An 18,941-nucleotide genomic window follows, 5' to 3' on the forward strand; every position below is an offset into this window, starting at 1 on the left:
CTCTTTGCCGATTTAATTCGGCAACAATCGTCACTTTTTCTGTTTTTCCTTGTGTTTCGTCGGATCTATTTTTAAAGTAGTGTTTCAGATCTGTTCTCACCAATATTGCTACTCCTCCTCCGGTGTTTGTAATTCTGTCACATCTATATGTTTCATAATTCATGAAATTCAGTCGTCTGTTCCGGTTTATTCTTGTTCCTGTAGGGCTATAATATCAGGTTGTCTTTCTGATATTATCTGTTCTATCTCGGCTTTCCGAGTGTTGATCCCGTTTATGTTCCACGAGATTATCTTGAGGGATTTCTTCCTAATATCCGTAAGGTCCATTAATTCAGTTTACTAAATAATGCTTGGAGTTTTTTCTCCATTTCCCTCTCAATTTTCAACATTATCTTGTTGAAATGAAGATATCTAAATCATCCGCTGATTCAGATATCTTTTTCTTCTCCTGTTGACTGTTCACAGTCTGTTTCATTGTAAGCTTCTTCTGTCCTTCTTTTTTCTGAACGGGTTTTGGAGTCTCCTTCTTCTTTTCCTGCTCTGTAGGTTGGGTCTTCGCTACTTCCTGAATTTTTTGTTCAGAAGTTGTTGTTTTTGTTACCTTCTTTTTCTGTTCAGCTGATTTTCGGGAATTCTTCTTTCTGGTCCTGGTCACCAACTTGAACTCACTATATCCTTCGTAGCTAGCTGGATGGCCCTCTTCCCCACATAAGACGCATGTGGCATTTCTTCTTCTTCTTCTTCTTGAAATAGGACCGGGTCCTGTCATTTCTGTCATCTGCCTTCTTGTGTTACTGATGTCCAGCTGTCATGCCAACGTTTTGGGGGTCTACCAACTGGTCGCCTTGTTCCTGGTTTTTGCGTTTTGGCCCACTTTGCAATTCGATCTGGACCCATTCGATCCACGTGATCCCTCCAATAGCGGCGCCTTGTTCTCACCCATCGAAAAACATCCCGTATTCCTAACTCCCGCAGAGTGTCCGTATTGCGTATTCTGTCTCTCAGTGTTATTCCCCTTATTGTCCGCAATATCCTCATTTCAGTTGTTCTCATTTTCCTCTTTGTTTCCGATGTTTCTGCTCTTGTTTCAGCAGCGTAAGTCAATATTGGCCTTATACAGGTCTTATAAATTCGCGTTTTACTTTCTGTAGACATATACTTATTTCTCCATATTACATCCTGCAAACAACCTGATATTCTTGCTGCCTTCTTCACCTGACTGTCCACTTCATTCGCTACACATCTATTGCTCGATGTTTCCACACCTAGATAGCTGACATTCATGACCTGATTCACAATACTCCCATTTACCACCAACTTGCATCGTATCGGTTCTTTGGATACTACCATAGACTGAGTTTTTTCGCACGAGATTTCCATGTTGAGTTTTTGCGCCGTCAAGTTGAATCTATGTAGGAGGCGCTGTAAGTCGTCCTCATTTTCAGCCACCAGGAGTGCGTCATCCGCATAGCAGAGTACCCTCAGGCGACGATTGTTCATTTTAAAACCGGCATTAATTTCATTGACACTTTCAATTATCTCGTCCATTATGATGTTGAAAAGGCACGGACTGAGACTATCTCCTTGTCTGATGCCGGATAAAACTTTAAGTTCTCTTGTAAGGCCATGCTCTGTTCTTATCCTCGTTTTGTTGTTACTGTTAAGTTCCTTCACTAGGTTTATATGGCACTTACTCACACCTTTTTGTTTTAAACGATCCATTACATCCCTGAGCTTCACTCTGTCAAATGCTTGCTTCAGGTTAAGATGTCTAAAACACTGGTGTGTGCACTTGTCACTTTTTGCAAGCATCAACATTTCAGAAAATCGGGGATATGGGATCAGTTTCGTGGCGGCGCCACCATGTCATTTGCTTCGTTCTATCCTTGTTCTACCGAAGTCCAATGATACTCTTTCGTTTTATTTTGTTTTGCGTTGATATCATAGACCTATAAAACACATCTATTATGTGTTTAATATGTCTATGGTTGATATCGAATGTCGATCAACGTCCAACGAGTTCAAAATATGAACTTGAACTGGTGCATTTTGTCAGCTGTTAAGGAATATTCAATTTTCGTTGTAAAAACAAATCTGTCAATATTTCAACACTATCGAATAAGGGTTCGAATGAGGATTTACTGTTCTTCTTCAAGATAATTTCCGCTTGACAACTTGAATTCGTGAGGGGGGTAATTCAAAATTCAATATGATTTTAATAAAACACAGTTAATTGGTCAAATAACCAATATATTCAGTTGACGGAAAGGAAATTTTCACTATATCTACTCAGGAAGAATATTTGAAGTAACAGACTCGAATAGATTTATGTATTTCTGATTCTCAATACATGTTCACAATTCACATTACGTATTTCCAATACAGTTTCTTTGAAATATTGCTGAAGTTTCCATAAAACTTAACTATATCGGTCCCAAATGTTCGTTCATCTCTGATTTGGTTCTGCTTCAAATTCCAACAACACCGAATTCTTAGCTGTAGCTCTTGATTGTCCATATGGAAAACTGAACTTACTGAAGGACATGTTGAATAAATGAATGTTCTACACCCCTTTCTCGAAACTAATACATTTTCACACACCAATAGTCGCTTATAAATACAACATATTCGCACGTCGTAGGAAATTATTTTCAAATATCAATTGACAATGCTCTGTCAAATTCTAAACAGCGCTACCTACAGTGGAAAAAACTAAACTGATCCCATATCCCCAAGAAATTAAAAACAAAATCGAATCAGTGAATACACCAGAGTTTTAGACATCTTACTTCAGGTCTACAAAACATGTAAACATTGGCTTATTGAACTCTATGGATTTCTCTATCAGTTGGCGTAGTATGAATATTGCATGCACAGTAGATCTATTCGGACGGAAACCTTGCTGCTCCTCGGAGATTCCTACCTTTGCTGTGATTTTATTCGCTAGTATTTTTGTTAACAGTTTCAGTGCACTGCTAAGTAACGTTATTCCTCTATTCGGGTTCGATTTCGGTCCTTTTTTATATACTGGTATCGTTATGCTAGTCTTCCATTCCTGAGGTATTGATTGAGTACGTTCTATCTTTCCGTATAGTTTCAAAAGTTCTTTCCCGATTTCTGAACCCCCCCCATATTTGAGCAGTTCATTTGGAATTTGGTCCGTGCCTGGCGATTTTCGGTTCTTCGGCTTTTTCAGTGCGTTTTGTAGTTCCTCTAGTGTAATCTGATCCCCAGTTTCATACGGAGAAGGTGGGTCCTGGGTTTCCAGTTCATTATTGTCGTCATTGCCAGTATCGTACAGGTTTTCAAAGTATTTTACCCATATTTCCTGGTCTATAGCGTTTATCACCACTTCCTCGTTGACTGGTTTCTTCCTCTTCCGCAGCATGTTCCAGATCTTCCTCTGACCTCCGTATAGATCATGCTCCATTTCCACTGAAAAGTCTTCCCAGTATCTTTTCTTCAGTTCTTTAATTGCATTGGTTGTCCTGTTTCTCACCACTCTGTAGACTTCGTAATCTTCATGTGATCTATTATTGATGTATTTTATGTATGCGTTCTTCTTTTCCTTTGCCAATTCTTTGATTTCAGGAGTGAACCATGGGTTATTATTCTTCCTATTTGTGTCTATTGTTCTCTCTCCTATAGCTTCCTTAGCACTGGTCTTTATGTTATTCTTTAATTTTTCCCATGCAGCTTCTACATTATCACAATCTGTGATTGGGTTTTGATTAATTTTTTCGCATAGTCTGCATTGGTAGAGATATCTGGTGCTTTCATCTTTGAGAGATTCTACATTGAATTTGGTGATATAGTTGGCAACTTTCTTCTTCTTTGCTATGTGGGCTGTACGATACTTACATAAGACTAGCCCATGTTGTGTTCCAACATTCGCTGAAGTTAATACGCGTACATCAAGTATCTGAGAGGGGTGGACTTTTCTGTTCGTAACCACAAAATCAATGACTGATTTCTGACCTCTCGTATTGACGAAAGTAAACTTCTGTTGTTCCTTGTGGTTAAAATATGTATTATTGATGCGCAGTTCGTTGAGGGCACATGTTTGTATCAGAATATCTCCGTTGTCATTCTTGTATTCTTCATTGAAACAGTGCATTACCCCTGGGACAACCGAGTTCCCGACCCTTGAGTTGAATTCGCCCATAATGAATACTTTGTCCCTACTGGAAATCCTTTGTAAGGTGTGTTGCAAGATGTCGAAAAATTCCTCCCGTTCTTCTTGAGGTTTACTTGAGTCTGGCGCATATACACTTATAAAGTGTGTTGTTTCGTTGGCCAATTCTACGGTCATCTGCATGATGTTGTGATCTATGTATTTTACTTCTTTTATGTCCTTTTCAAATCTTTCATTGACTAGCAGCCCTACACCTCCCCGAGCTCTCAGGCCTTTGTCAACACCACTATAAAACACGTAGTTTTGGAATCTTTGATTTCCTTTACTTTTTTTCTTAGTCTCCGAGAGAGCGCAGATGTCTATTTTGTTCTTTTCTATTTCCAGGATGATTTCGTAGTCTTTGTTGGTCCATGATGTAACATTCCAGCTCCCCAATCTTATTACACTCTGCTTCCGTTTCCATATTCGTTTCCTTTTCCGCGCCATGTCGTCACCATTGTTCCGTCCTGTATCCGAGGCTGATGTAACAGTTCTGTCACCATGCTGCTCGAAGAATTTTGTGATTTTTCTAAAATCATCTACGGTTGACGCGATGATTTTTATACCGTCTTTAACTACAGTTGCGCGGTTGTAGTTTATCTTTTTTGTGTAGTGAGCTTTAGATATCTCTACCCAATCTGAGGTGCCCATCATCGTGATGGGTGGAATTTTATCTCTTTTAGGCACTTCCGTTGCCTTCTTGACAGTCCCCTCATCAGAAGAGGAGCTTCCTTTTCGCGCGCGTTTAGTTGGGGGCGCGTTTGGGGCCTTCGCAACCTGCGTTGAATCATTTTTTCTTGTTTCGTGTTGTGAAACAATTCCTTTAAGGGAATTATTTTTGGAACCCGCTACCGGCTTTGTGATTGCGGCGTAAGTGGGAGATTTCGTCATATTATTGCGGATCATTTCCTCCCTCAAGAGGCGCATCTCACCGACCAACTGTGACACAGTTTCAGTCAGTTTGACTATTTGAGCTTTCAACTGCCCATTTTCTTCTCTGAGCTTTACAAGCTCCTCGTGTTCGCCTTCGCTGAATTCTTCAGCATCGGTCGCTTCCATGTAGGAACCCTCATTATCTGAGGTTTCCGACATGGTTTTATACTCAAAAATCTTTAAATATCGAACAATTTGAAAATAATAAAATATTCAGAAATCTTCACTGAAATAGTCTAATATAAAACTATGGTATAAAGACGAAAGTTTTCTACGCTATGAGAAAAATCAGAAAAAAGATACGAAAAATAAGCTCACCTGATATTTTCTGCAGTACCAACGAAAAACAAATTCTGGACATTGAGGATGAACACCTACTTTGAAAATTTTAACGAATTAAAATTCCGATAACAAATATAGAACCTACACAAACTTCACGAGTCCGACACCCAAAACTACCAATGGAGGTTGAGTTCATGACTCAACGGGCCTTAATAGGTATAATAATAATAATAATAATAATAATAATAATATTTATTTCCATAATCAAACAATATTGAAAAGAAAATACGTCAATATAAGAAGCAACTGAACAAATATAAAACGCTCAGATTTGAAATTTATGATTTAGGTACTCCTTCACATCGTACGGTTCCAATTCTATCAACAATTTCTTGATTCTAGTCTTAAACTTATTAGCATCGAGAATTTGATAATTCCTCGGAAGTTTATCAAATAGTTTTAGGCACATATATTCCACATTCTTTTGTGTCAAAGTGAGCGAACACTTGGGAAAGAGAAACGGATGAATGCGCCTTGTTCTATTGCCGTTCTCATACTCCCTGAATAGATTATAATTGCTTTTCAAAAAAATCAAGCATCTAAAAATGTATGTCCCAGCAGTTGTGAGTATACCTTGACTCTTAAAATGTCCTCGACAAGATGTCCTCGCTGTTAGACCAAGCATAGCTCTGATAGCCTTTTTCTGGACCAAAAAGATTTTCCAAACATCCGAACCATTACCCCATGCCAAAATTCCATAGGACATGACCGAATGAAAATTAGAAAAATATACTGTCCTCAGCAACTCAGAGTCAGACTGCAGTGCCAAGACAGTATTCCTCTTGTTGCTGACTGAATTGCATTTTCATTCGGTACTTTGAATTTCTACACATGTTGATTATTTTTCTTGAACATGCTCAAAATGCCGCCATTTTATCTTTTGTACCTACGTTGCCTACCACCTTACAAAGGCCCTGATTGAAAGTACAAAAAGCAAAATACCTTGATTCATTCAAGACCCATTATCTGACGTATGAAATTAGGAAGATAAAGCGATTCAAGGAAATAGATAATTACCTACGTTGTCACAGAACATCAACCATCAGATTTTGATAGCCTACTTGACAACGAACTTTTTTGAACGCTAGTCATATGAATCTCGAAATAGTTAAGAGGAGTTATACCACGAGACTTTCTGGCCATTCGTATAAGGCGTAAAGGGGGAAAGACTACCAGAATGTGGGGTGTTGCCCCGTTATTTGAACGATAACTAGAAGTTACGAATATTACAATAGTTTCCGCTTTCGTCGAGAAGATGGCAGCACTTAACGAACGTCTTTTTTCAATTTCGCCAGGATACGAATTGTAGCCAATGACAGGACTTTTCGAGCAGATTCTCGAAGATATGCTTAATACCCTTGGTGATCAATGTCCTTCGAATGCGACCGTGAAAAATTGGACTGCAAGCTTCAAAAGAGGTAAATTTTCCAATGAAGATGATGACCGATCGGGAAGGCCAGTTTCTGTGTCAGTCCCCGAAAATATGGATGCAGTTCATGACATGATTTTATCAGACCGTCGAATTGGGCTAAAACGAATATCTGAAGCAGTGAATATTTCATACGAACGCGTTCATCATATAGTTCACGTCAATTTGGACACGATAAAAATTGCTGCAAAATGGATCAGCAAATGTTTGAATGTTGACTAAAAGCGTGCAAGGGTAGAAGCATCGCGTTCGATCTGTGCTCGATTTGAAAACGATGTATACTTCTTAAACCGAATTGTAACTATGGATGAGACTTGCGTACATTTCTACGATCCAGAAACAAAGCAACAATCGATGTAATGGCGACACTCTGGTTCTCCAAGATATAAGAAATGTCGTGTCCAAAAATCTGCTAGAAAAGTTCTTGCTTCAGTTTTTTGGGATTGCCAGGGAGTAATCATGATTGATTTTTTGCATAAGGGTAGAACAATAACCGGAGATTAGTATTCCACATTACTGACCACTCTACGGGACAAAATTAAAGAGAAAAGATGCGGAAAGCTATCCAAAGGTGTTTTGTTTTTGCAGGAAAACACCCCTACACACAAATCTCATGTTGCCATGCAAAAAAATCGTGATTTAGGGTTTGAATTACTAAAACACCTCCCTCATTCAGATTTGGATCCATTCGACTATCATCTCTTTCCTCAACTGAAAAAATATTTAAAAGTTACGACCTTTTAATATTTATTATTATTATTTTCTTCCCACGAGGAGGTAATAAAAGCTATGGAGGTCTGGTTTGCAGAGCAAGAAGAAAATTTTTTTGGAAAGGTCTAGAGACGTTGCAGGTTCACTGTAATAGATGTAACCAATTAAGAGGAGCATATATTGAGTAATAAAATATTTTGACACTGAAATTTTGTTTGGTTCTAAATTAGGCTAAGAATTTTTCAATATATCCTCGTATATTCGATTTGCATGCCGTATTGCCTCAAGGCTCAGTTTTCGCACCCATTCGCTGATACATGTATAAATAAATCCTCAGTTCAACCAACAATCACATTCTAATGGGCGTTTACAAAAATTCGTCGTCATGCAGGCTATGGAAGTTTGAACGTTGATATTCCGTGTCTAAACGTAATTCTTAGCTTATGCTAGTGTACTGTCAAGTTCATTGGATAATTAAAATTATCAGCAAATTATGAAGATGGTTTTCACGGACGTGTAAAAAGCATTTACTATTGAATCCTCATTCGAAAAAATGGAAAGAAAATAGAAGGGAGAGTGGAAATATTCTTAAATGTTCCAGGGACTTCCCTGGAAGTACCCCAATGTTGCTGTAGATTATTACCAATCTTTCTGAACCACTATTTTGCTTGAAACAGGTATGTTCATGCAAGAAAGGAGTGGTCGACAAAAGAAGAAAACCCCAGAATTATTCAGCAATGTTGAGAATATGATGACAGAAGCTCCACGAACCTTTGTTGGGGTTTTATCTCATCTGGCTGGAATATCCGTTAGCATATGCCACACGGTTTCGAAAAAATGACATCAGTTTGTGTCCATTGAAATTGAAATGTTATCAGAAAATTAAAAAAGTCGACTACCTACCTACCCTTACAGTATACAAAAGAATTGAAGTTCGGTATGTTCCCTCTAAACCACAACAACCTCAGAGGTCCACTGAGGCGAGGGAATTCCGAAATTCTCAACTCAACGTCAGAATTTCCTTCCCAACAGAATTTTCAGCGAGTAGTACAGTCTTCCTAACTCCGTCGTGCAAGCTTCTTCTTTCAAAAACAGATACGACGGATGGAAGTCAGCCAACAAAGAGGACATTGATCTTCAGCCTACACTTTGGAACATCTCAGTATTGTCAGCGTGATTCTTGTTTTTTTTTTCATATACACTGTTTCAGTTTCTTTAGTTAAGTTATGGATTTTCAGTATCGACCGAATAATCAATATTTATAGAGAAGAAATAAACATATTGAGATTCTCACTGTAATTTTTAGGTTGAGCCCTTTTATAAAAAAAAAAAACATAATACCGCCATCTATTCAAAATTCATCTCTTTTTCCTTATGTAGGTAGAAAATGTGGACTTCAAATTTTTACCTCCTCAGATTGTATGGATTATTGTGGTCTGACTAAATGAAAAAAATGCTTCTCGTACGTTGGGTGAAATTAACTGGTACCTCTTCCTAAAAAGTGGTTTTTATTTTCATTTTCCTTACAAAATTACGATACCTATATATACAGGGTGGGCTTTTTAAAACGAAACAGACGAGATAACGGGCGGAATAAATTTATTTCGGAAAAATGCTCGGACACGTCGATTTTTGTTTCGAGGTGGACAACTTTTGAGGTCAAATTCACAACTATATCGCTTCAACCCTTATTGTTAGAACAACAACCCCTTAATTTTGAATAGGAAAGATAGGGTGAGTGATACCTCATTTGAAAGGCCTTTTTATCCTGAATTCAGCTTATTAATTTTTTTCTCATTTATTGCGTTCGTTTTCGAGATATTTAATTTTGAATTTGGTACAATACCAGTCATTCCGCTAACCATGCTATGTGAAATCATCAATTATTTGACTAATTCATTCTGTTGTTACGATGGTAACCCTTAATTGTCAACATTAGACAACGAAATAATCATTATTGGTAATTACTTTCTTCAACAATTAAGATGGTTGTCTCGTCTGTTTCGTTTTAAAAAGCCCACTGTATATGTTAATGTCATCTTTAGCTACATTTTGTGAGGATTAAGTTAGGTATTCAAGGAATTATATAAGTTCAGTCACATCAACAACAAAATCAACCTACAAAATTCCATAACCTACTTGACGACGAATGATTTTTTAAACGTTAAATTTTACTGACAACAGCATACCGATGTCTTCAGCACTCACAAATCTTTGAGAGCAGTTTAATATCATCACCTCCATAGATATCATAAAATCGATCTTTGAACAAACAAAGTTCTCAAGAATATAAACGAATGGAGCCAAAATAATCTAATGCACTTAAATACTTCGAAGACCCAAACATTAACTTTCTCGAAAAGCCCAACTCGTGCCTTCTGACTCGATGATGGATATTTAGGGTTTTCAGCGAACACGTGGCCAAAATTGTGATTTCCACTACAAGTAGGTAAGCCATTTGTTGAAGAAAGGAAATAGCAGAACGACTGAATGACTGACCAGCTTTGACTGTGCGTCTGCTAATGCAATATCGGAGAAAAGTTTCAGACATGTACCTGTCCTATACATGTTATATAGATATACCTTATCATGGTGAATGCTCCGCTCATCCACGACCATGTGGGCTTCACACCCCTATGTTGTTGAACTAACTTGAAAATTTTCTGTCAATAAGAAATATTTCTTTCACAGAACTTGGAAATGAGCTTCCAGCTGGGCCCGTATCCTAAAGCATTGCATCTTAGTTTATCGCAGATCGATTGCGTATTTCCTTCGCACTTTTCTGTCGGTTGTTCTACTCCCTGAAATTCAAGGAAACTGGCTTGAAGCGATTCCGTCGGTTATAATCAAAAGAAATTCAAAATAAGAGTTAAGTTCAGGACACCAACTAGGTGACATAAGTTTTCCTCTTCCTGAATGGAAAAGCAAAAAAACTGACGAATGATCAGTTGAGATAATTTGTGAAATAACAAACGACCCATCATCATCTCTCAAGTTCAAATATTTTTTCATTATTTGTCCACTCCAATACAAAAACCTTTGTTGACACTAAGATGTCTAAAACACTGGTGTGTGCACTTGTCACTTTTTGCAAGCATCAACATTTCAGAAAATCGGGGATATGGGATCAGTTTCGTGGCGGCGCCACCATGTCATTTGCTTCGTTCCATCCTTGTTCTACCAAAGGAAGTCCAATGATACTCTCTCGTTTTATTTTGTTTTGCGTTGATATCGAATGTCGATCAACGTCCAACGAGTTCAAAATATAAACTTGAACTGGTGCATTTTGTCAGCTGTTAAGGAATATTTGTGCTTTGCATTTCAATTTTCGTTGTAAAAACAAACACTATCGAATAAGGGTTCGATAGTGATTACTGTTCTTCAAGATAATTTCCGTTTGACAACTTGAATTCGTGAGGGGGGTAATTCAATATGATTTTAATAAACACAGTCAAATATCCAGTATATTCAGTTGACGGAAAGGAAATTTTCACTATATCTACTCAGGAAGAATATTTGAAGTAACAGACTCGAATAGATTTATGTATTTCTGATTCTCAATACATGCTCACAATTCACATTACATATTTCCAATACAGTTTCTTTGAAATATTGCTGAAGTTTCCATAAAACTTAGCAATATCGGTTCCTAATGTTCGTTCATCTGATTTGGTTCTGCTTCAAATTCCAACAACACCGAATTCTTAGCTGTAGCTCTTGATTGTCCATATGGAAAACTGAACCTACTGAACGACATGTTGAATAAATGAATGTTCTACACCCCTTTCTCGAAACTAATACATTTTCACACACCAATAATCGCTTATAAATACAACATATTCGTACGTCGTAGGAAATTATTTTCAAATATCAAATGACAATGCTCTGTCAAATTCGTCAAATTCTAAACAGCGCTACCTACAGTGGAAAAAACGAAACTGATCCCATATCCCCACGAAATTAAAAACAAAATCGAATCAGTGAATACACCAGAGTTTTAGACATCTTAGTTGACACTACGAATGAAATAAAGCAGCCGACTTATCAAGATTAGAGTAGGAAATAAATCGAAAAATTATTGATAGTGCATAGAGAGTTGTGTTCCTTGTGCCTTCTAATTTGTTTACATATATTTGTTTCTCTAATGCAACATTGTTTCAAAACATTTGGAAAGTTGCTGCTGTGACAAATTATTTATAACTTCTAAGTTGTTTTTACAAATAATTATTTTTACTTTAATTCCTTGTGATCCAGATTACAGAAAAAAAAACGTGGAAAGAATAAAGAAAAAATTATCAAAAAGTGTACAAACTGAGAAGATATCTTCATTTGACCATGTCCTAAAAATAAACTTAGTCGACATTGTTCAGCTCTTCAGGTGAAGGCACTTCTACTCGTACATATACTTTCTAATTAGGTTAATTCCTAGATAACCCTGCATAATTATGTATAATTGGCATAGTCGATAAGCAATAAATTAAGTTTATTTTTTGGAAAATATGATAGCAAAGCGATTTTTTGCTCTCCAAATTTTCTTTATTCGTATATAAATAAGACCCTTCATGATTTAACTCAGAAATTTTTGAATCATGAAGGCATACGTATCATTAATTTTCATAGTTTTGAGTACCAATGATATTTTCTTTTCATTGGTGTATTCTTTGGAATGCCAGTATTGTAGCAGCGGAGAATATTCCTCTGATTGTCGCGAAGGAACAGTAAAGGATCTAAAGACCTGCACCCTCAAGGGGGAGGATCACTGCTATGTAGAATATATATTAAATAAAGGACAAAAGCCTTTCTATCGTAGAGGGTGTGCCCCTGGCGACTGGTGTAAACAACAAAGGGTTAATCATGGTGCCGCACTGAAATTCTGCAATACTTGTCAAGGATCGAACTGCAACAATGAAACTATTGGATCCAAAGACTGTGAGTATTAATTTCGATTTCATATAAAGGTATAGAATATAGAATGAATTCAGTAGATACCTGATGGGACTCCCTTCAATAAACTCGGCTCTCCTATTAGTGGTGATACTCTCAACATATAATGGTGAAGTGACCATCTTATATGGCATATTTCCCGAGAAATGTTGTTGCTTCCAGTTTATAAGGATAGTAAAATTAATTCTGTTTGGAATTATCTAATTGAATATATTCCGCAATTCCACATATTCTGCTGCACAAGCATGTTTTTAGATTCGATTGAAATATCCCAATTTTGAACTGCATGGCTTTTTTGCCAATAGACCTGTTGAATCCGATTCAACAACTTTTTCAGTATAAAAGGTGATTCACCACGATGGTTTTTCATTGGACTTTTATAGAAAACTAAACATTTCTCACTGAAAATTTACATGTGGGGGATTTCGACATTGAACTTTCTTAATAAAAAAATTTCAGACTGTTATACCGAAAACGAACTACCCCTTCCATAGTTCCATTGGCCATTCTATTCCATTCCATTGCCATTTCAAATGGCACATCCATCTTTGCATCCTAAGATAGCTGATTTGATGGCAATTTCAGCAGTGAGTCATACCTTGGGCAAAAACTGAATGATTTATGAGTTATTGAGATCATCATGAAAAAAATGTTGAAAACGGAAGACTACACTTTTTGGGATATTTCTGCAGGGAAAGATTCTTCAAAATTTTTTTCACATTTCGTGGTAGCTTCGCCAATGAGCAACAGTGTGACGTAGCGTGTGGCGATACCAGATGGTTCCGAGTATTTCCGATCTTCTATTGCGCCTGATTTGTTTCCTCTTGGTTTCAAGATATGTATATCTTTTCAACCCTGTAAGGTCCAAAATATTTCCAGTTAAATTATTACAAATTTTGATTTGCGCGTAGCTATCATCCAATTTATCCTCACATCATTTAGATGGCACAGTGTAATGTGAAGAAATTGTTTAGGCGTGTTGCTCTTCAAGAAAATTGTCAGTTCATAGACAAATTTATTTTGAAGAAAGTTCTTTCTGCGGGTACAGCTGGGTGGAAATCACCAAGGTGGAAAATTAGCTTTGCCTGCAAATAACAAAAACGTTTCCGGAATGATTGTTTTCAGGGATTGCTCACTTTAAAAATGAAAAAACAGAAAAAAGTCGTTAATGGGAAATTCTCCTCAATTTGGGTTATCACTGCATATGCAAGTTCAAACTGAATAATTATGAATTTCATTCAGGATTTTTTCACATGCACCGCGGAAACTTTTCAAAATCATTTTTCAAATATGGGGTTTTAAAATTTAAATCGCTTTGTGCGGAGTTTACGATTTGGCAACAACGCATACAAGACAATGAAAAGAACAATGTCCGATCAGCTTGTTTATAAAATAACAGCTGTTGATCTACAGGCGCCTACTTACTGGCGAGCTTCAACTGAAACCGGCCATAAAAATCGCATAAAATTTTACGACCTTCCTCGTTCGTCGCAGACTTCATAGACAGCCATCTTTGACTATCTCATCAAGATAATGTATTTGTTGTCCTTTATTATCAAGGCATATTTCAGTCGATGTTGCCAACTTGTGCAATCCACATGAAACGCTTTAAATTTTAAATACCCATTTTTATTTTTCATTTTTATGTGCTTAAACCTTTCAGGCCCAAATTAGAAAATTTCATTATAAATAAACTTATATTTTGAGGTCGAGAATACATGAAATACAATATATTTCATTGAAGATCTATTTGCTATTTTTTTCAAATGGTTGTTTCTACATGTAACCACCAGGACTCAACTTATAATACAAGTAATATTATTATTTCTTGTGGAAGGCAAGAAAACGGTTTTTTTTGTCACTTAAGCAAAGACCAACTTTACACGTTGTACAGCGACATTTTGCAGAACTTTTGCAACCCTCTATGGGAGGCCGCCTTTGACGTACCACTGTTGCAACTGTTTTGAGATGTAACCATAGGGAGTCATGAAATAAATATTATTAGAGGTGGTTTCATAGTGAAACCACTAGGACCGAAATGGTTAAAATAATTTTTTTTGGAAACGGTTGAAATGGTTATTTCAAAATGTGACGTTTCAAAGATATTTCATAAAAAATATCATTTTCGTCAGAAGGAGGGTAATTATGCAGTGTAGAGAGAACTGTGCTAGGTCGGTGAAAAAAATCGTACTCACTAATTTCGGGTCCCAGATTACGAAAATGAAAACGAGAATTCTGCAATCCTCTTAGTTTTCCCAAAAAAAAATGGGAAAGTTTCCCTCTGGAAGGTGAGGTTATATATAGTTAGAGCTAGTTTTCTTCTATTTTTTTAATAAATACTCGTTGGAAATGTTAAATCCATCAACATTCAAGTTCATCCTGCCAAAAAAATGCCTTTAATTCGTCGCAAACGACGATTTTATACTTTGTTTACATCCGTTGTGAACCATCATGGCCGCCATGATGTTTCGAGCTACGAACTGTTCCTATGCAACGTTGCCAAGCTTCAAATTGGTTGGTCAGCAAATTTCTTGTTGGGATAGGAAAAGCCATAGCCTACTAGAAGTTAACTCTAATTCTAGTAGGCTATGGAAGAGCATATCTTTGTTCACTATTCCATATGCGTTAGCTGCATAGACAACCTATGCTAACCTATGGTAAGCTGCCAGTTAACTAATAAAATTGCACATTGCTTAATGCTTTCTCTAGTGTCTTTTTTTACTAGAGTTAAAGGGAACTTTAGAAGTTTGACTATGATAGGTACTGGTCGTTATTCCTGAATGGTTCATGTTATTAATATCTCGATAATGAAACATTTTTGGTGTAGGAAACTTTGAAAAGACTCGATTCATTTTGCCATTACGAATTTGACCGCGTTTTCAAAAGTGATCCTTGAAAAAACACCATGACAAAACCCTTAAACCTAACCCAACCTTTCCTAATAGAAAGGTTAGGTGGTTATGGGAGTTGTACAGCTCCATAATAATTTGATATGCCAATGAGCCAATGCTAAAAGTGAAAATATCGTATAGTAAAAATCAATTGAATTATCATTTCCCCAATCAATATTCGAACTAATTTCTTCAATTTAACTACACATATGTACTATTGGCAACGTTGCATTATTTGCAGCGTTTGACAGTTCGTATGTTGAAATATCATGGCGGCAATGACGACTTATACGGATGTAAACAATATATAAAATCATCGTTTTCGGCTAAATTGAAGCCTTTTTTTGACTGGAAATGATTGAGATCACCTAAATCGAACATTTCCAATGAGTATTGATTAAGAAAAAAGGAGAAAACAAGCTTTAACTATCACTAACCTCACGTTCCAGAAGGAAACTTTCCCATTTTTTTTGGGTAAACTAAGAGAATTGCAGACTTCTCGTTTTCATTTTCGTAATCTGGGACCCGGAATCTGTGAGTACGATTTTTTTCACCGACCTAGCACGGTTCTATCTACTCTGCATAATTACCGATTATCAAAGTAATAGCTGATAATCATGAAAAAAAAAGATTTTGGAATTTTCCACCTTTTTGACCCAGCTAGTTTCAGATAATTCTTGAGGGTAGGAACATCATGGTTCTGGAAAATTCTTTTGAATTTCAAACTAGCTTGATTTGAGAAAGTTTGAGGAAAAGAATATTCACTCTAGCGCTTTCTCAAATTCACAAAAAACATAATCATATTTTACTTTGAGGAGGAATAAAAACTTATATCGATTGAAAATCAGTCTGGGAGGACTCTGCATCTCAACAACAACAAAATCAATTAAGAAATTGAAATAATTGATTTACACCTGCGTGAATTATTGCACTAATTTGTCAGGAGTAAATCAGATAGAGAAATTGTTGCCTGACAATGAACGAAAAATGAATCTCTAAAATGATAACTTTGTAAATCTATCAGACTCCTTCATACAAATTAGCGTGAATTGAGAAACCACAATTCAGAAGATTTTTCGAGAATTTTTCTGATGAAGGAGTCTGATATAGACTCACGAAGTTTTCATTCTAGAGTTCCATTTCTCGTTCATTGTCAGGCAACCATTTTTCTATCTGATGTGCTCCTGACAAATTAGTGCGAGAATTCACGCAACCCAACTATAGATGTATGACACGGGTGGCTCGTCAGAGGAGTCAGAGGAGTCATGGGAGGCTAAGCCTCCTCATATAGCTGATGAGCAAAATCACGGGAATATCTGTTACTCAATCTGTTCTTCTGTTGATTACGATATAGAGTAACAATAATGCTAACATGACATTTCAACAGAACCATTTTCCGAAGTACAATAAATAGTTGTTTCCAGATGATTCTGTACATTTTGAACTCTTATACATTCTACTCCTAGAACCTATAAAACTCTATAAACTCAATTCATACTCGAAAATGGCCTTCAGTATTTTTATTATGAACATATATCTGATATATAATATTTTCAGCTTCCACGGTCCAATGTATATCATGCAAGAGTGGAGATCTCAAAGGTGAGTGCAAGGAGGGAACCACGAAGACATACGAAGAATGTGAAGAAGGTTCCCTGTGTCTCGAATACTATGTTGCAACCACCATAAGGAACGACTATACAAGGGGATGTGGTGAAAAAAGTTCATGTACCGATCTGAAGAACCAATATAGCGACTCTTTAGAAGAATGCAGAACCTGTAAATATGAATTGTGTAACAATAATAAAATGACAATTGCATATGTGTAAACTAATGGAATGTAATCATGTCATCAATCTTAAATCTATTTGCATTTACGAAGTTTAATGAACTTTCTTTCAATCCTTCCTATTTTTCATTTATGTAGAGCTTTTTGGTTTATGTGCGTATGAGGATATTTTCTGTGTCAAACCTTTTTCATCAGGATATGAGCGATTAAATATGAATTTCGAATTTGGGAAATGTATTTTAGAACTCAGGAAGAACTTCGCATCATTGGACGATACAGCTTCACTATTTATATAAGACTATAAGACAAGTTTTAGATGCAGGTTGTTTCATTTTCATTCATATTATACAGGGTGTTTCATGAGTCGTTGGCCATAGCCCAATGGTGAATGCAGGTCGTTCAGGCCTTACAGAAAACTTGCTTGTTTTCTATTCTAAGGCTTTTAGTTTCGGAGATACGGGGTGAATCATGAATATTGGCCTAAATTTGCGATAGCCATAACCCTGGAATGCAAGGTCCGATTTCGATCAAATTTTGTGGGTTTGTTCACTTCCGAAAGCTCTTCCAAACAGTTCATGAAATATTGATATTTTCAGGGCAGTACTCAGAATATCGTGATTTTTCATTCAAGCTCCAAAATCTATATTTTTTACATCCCTTACAGAAATCTCGTTACTGCCATGAAAAACTACATAACTCATTCTAAGAAATTCAATTTTCACTTTGCATGGCATACTTGTCACAACGGAATAGGAACCGGACGAATTCATATTTTATGTCATTTTTTTCGAAATGCGGTTGATGTTTTTATTCTTTCGATGATAATATTTATTGTCCTTTGCCGCGATTCTGAATTATTTCAAATTCTGTTCCACTCTTCTTCAAAGTGTTTAAAAGTATGCAAAGTCGAGCTGTGAATTCTTTTGAAAATAATTATCGAATTAAGGTACAAATGATGTAAAAATGACATAAAATATGAATTCATCCGATTCCTATTCCCTTGTGACAAGTGTGCCAAGCAAAGTGAAAATTGAATTTCTTAGAATGAATTATTATGTAGTTCTTATGGCAGTAACGAGATTTCTGTAAGGGATGTGGAAAATATAGATTTTGGAGCTTGAATGAAAAATCATGATATTCTGAGTACTGCCCTGAAAATATTGATAATTCATGAACCGTTTGGAAGAGCTTTCGGTTTGTTTTTGACGACTCACTGCAACGTCTTTTTTCCCCTCTCTAGGATTTCCGATTGAAATAATTCATTTCAATTAAACAGGATATTTAAGTGAGGTTCACACCTCGGATCCACAGGGAACATCTAGGAAAAACATAAATTTCTGCGTCAAATCATTTGTGGTACTTTATTTGAGAAAGTTTACCAAAAAATTGTAGTTTTTTATTATTATTCCCAATAGTAGTAAGGGGGAGTGTATGAAGTTTTTGTAAAATCAATCGTTTTCTAGTTATTTTCAAATAACATTTTTTTACCACAAAAGGTCACGTTTTTGACCGGGCTTTTAGGTAAAACTTAGAAAATATTAGTAAGGTTTAATCTAGAAACTTGTTATAAACAAAACTGAAGCTTATGTATACATACTTATACAAAACAAACTAGTTTGTCACCATGCACTTATATCTGTTCAGTATGAAATCCCAAACTGTTGAATTTCAAACGTTCACCGTCGAATTGCACGGAAACAAAGACAAATTTGAAAAATTTGTACATGA

At 36.4% G+C, this 18,941-nt stretch overlaps 3 protein-coding genes across 3 annotated transcripts; 1 reads left to right on the plus strand and 2 right to left on the minus strand.

Moving 5' to 3' along the window:
* Positions 1-774: 774 nt before the first annotated feature.
* Positions 775-1,548, minus strand: LOC123310376. Its single transcript, XM_044893843.1, has one exon. The coding sequence runs from the start codon at positions 1,546-1,548 to the stop codon at positions 775-777; it is 774 nt and encodes a 257-aa protein (XP_044749778.1).
* A 1,493-nt stretch (positions 1,549-3,041) lies between these two features.
* LOC123310377 lies at positions 3,042-4,621 on the minus strand. The gene is made up of 2 exons (XM_044893845.1): positions 3,124-4,621; positions 3,042-3,055 (listed from the first exon to the last, which is right to left on the minus strand). Exons 1-2 carry the CDS (start codon positions 4,619-4,621, stop codon positions 3,042-3,044), a joined length of 1,512 nt encoding a protein of 503 aa, XP_044749780.1.
* Positions 4,622-12,148: 7,527 nt separating this feature from the next.
* Positions 12,149-17,458, plus strand: LOC123309694. Its single transcript, XM_044892920.1, has 2 exons — positions 12,149-12,518; positions 16,982-17,458. Exons 1-2 carry the CDS (start codon positions 12,179-12,181, stop codon positions 17,251-17,253), a joined length of 612 nt encoding a protein of 203 aa, XP_044748855.1. The 5' UTR covers positions 12,149-12,178; the 3' UTR covers positions 17,254-17,458.
* The last annotated feature ends 1,483 nt before the right edge of the window (positions 17,459-18,941 follow it).

The sequence above is a fragment of the Coccinella septempunctata genome, chromosome 3, assembly GCF_907165205.1.
Source record: "Coccinella septempunctata chromosome 3, icCocSept1.1, whole genome shotgun sequence".
Taxonomy (NCBI): Eukaryota; Metazoa; Arthropoda; class Insecta; order Coleoptera; family Coccinellidae; genus Coccinella; species Coccinella septempunctata.

Bases quoted from the DNA above. Each gene is read 5' to 3' on its own strand.
- LOC123309694 (XM_044892920.1), top strand. From the start codon at position 12,179: ATGAAGGCATACGTATCATTAATTTTCATAGTTTTGAGTACCAATGAT. The intron at 12,519-16,981 runs GTGAGTATTAAT...TAATATTTTCAG, and splicing joins AACTATTGGATCCAAAGACT to CTTCCACGGTCCAATGTATA.
- LOC123310377 (XM_044893845.1), bottom strand. From the start codon at position 4,621: ATGGCGCGGAAAAGGAAACGAATATGGAAACGGAAGCAGAGTGTAATA.
- LOC123310376 (XM_044893843.1), bottom strand. From the start codon at position 1,548: ATGGACGAGATAATTGAAAGTGTCAATGAAATTAATGCCGGTTTTAAA.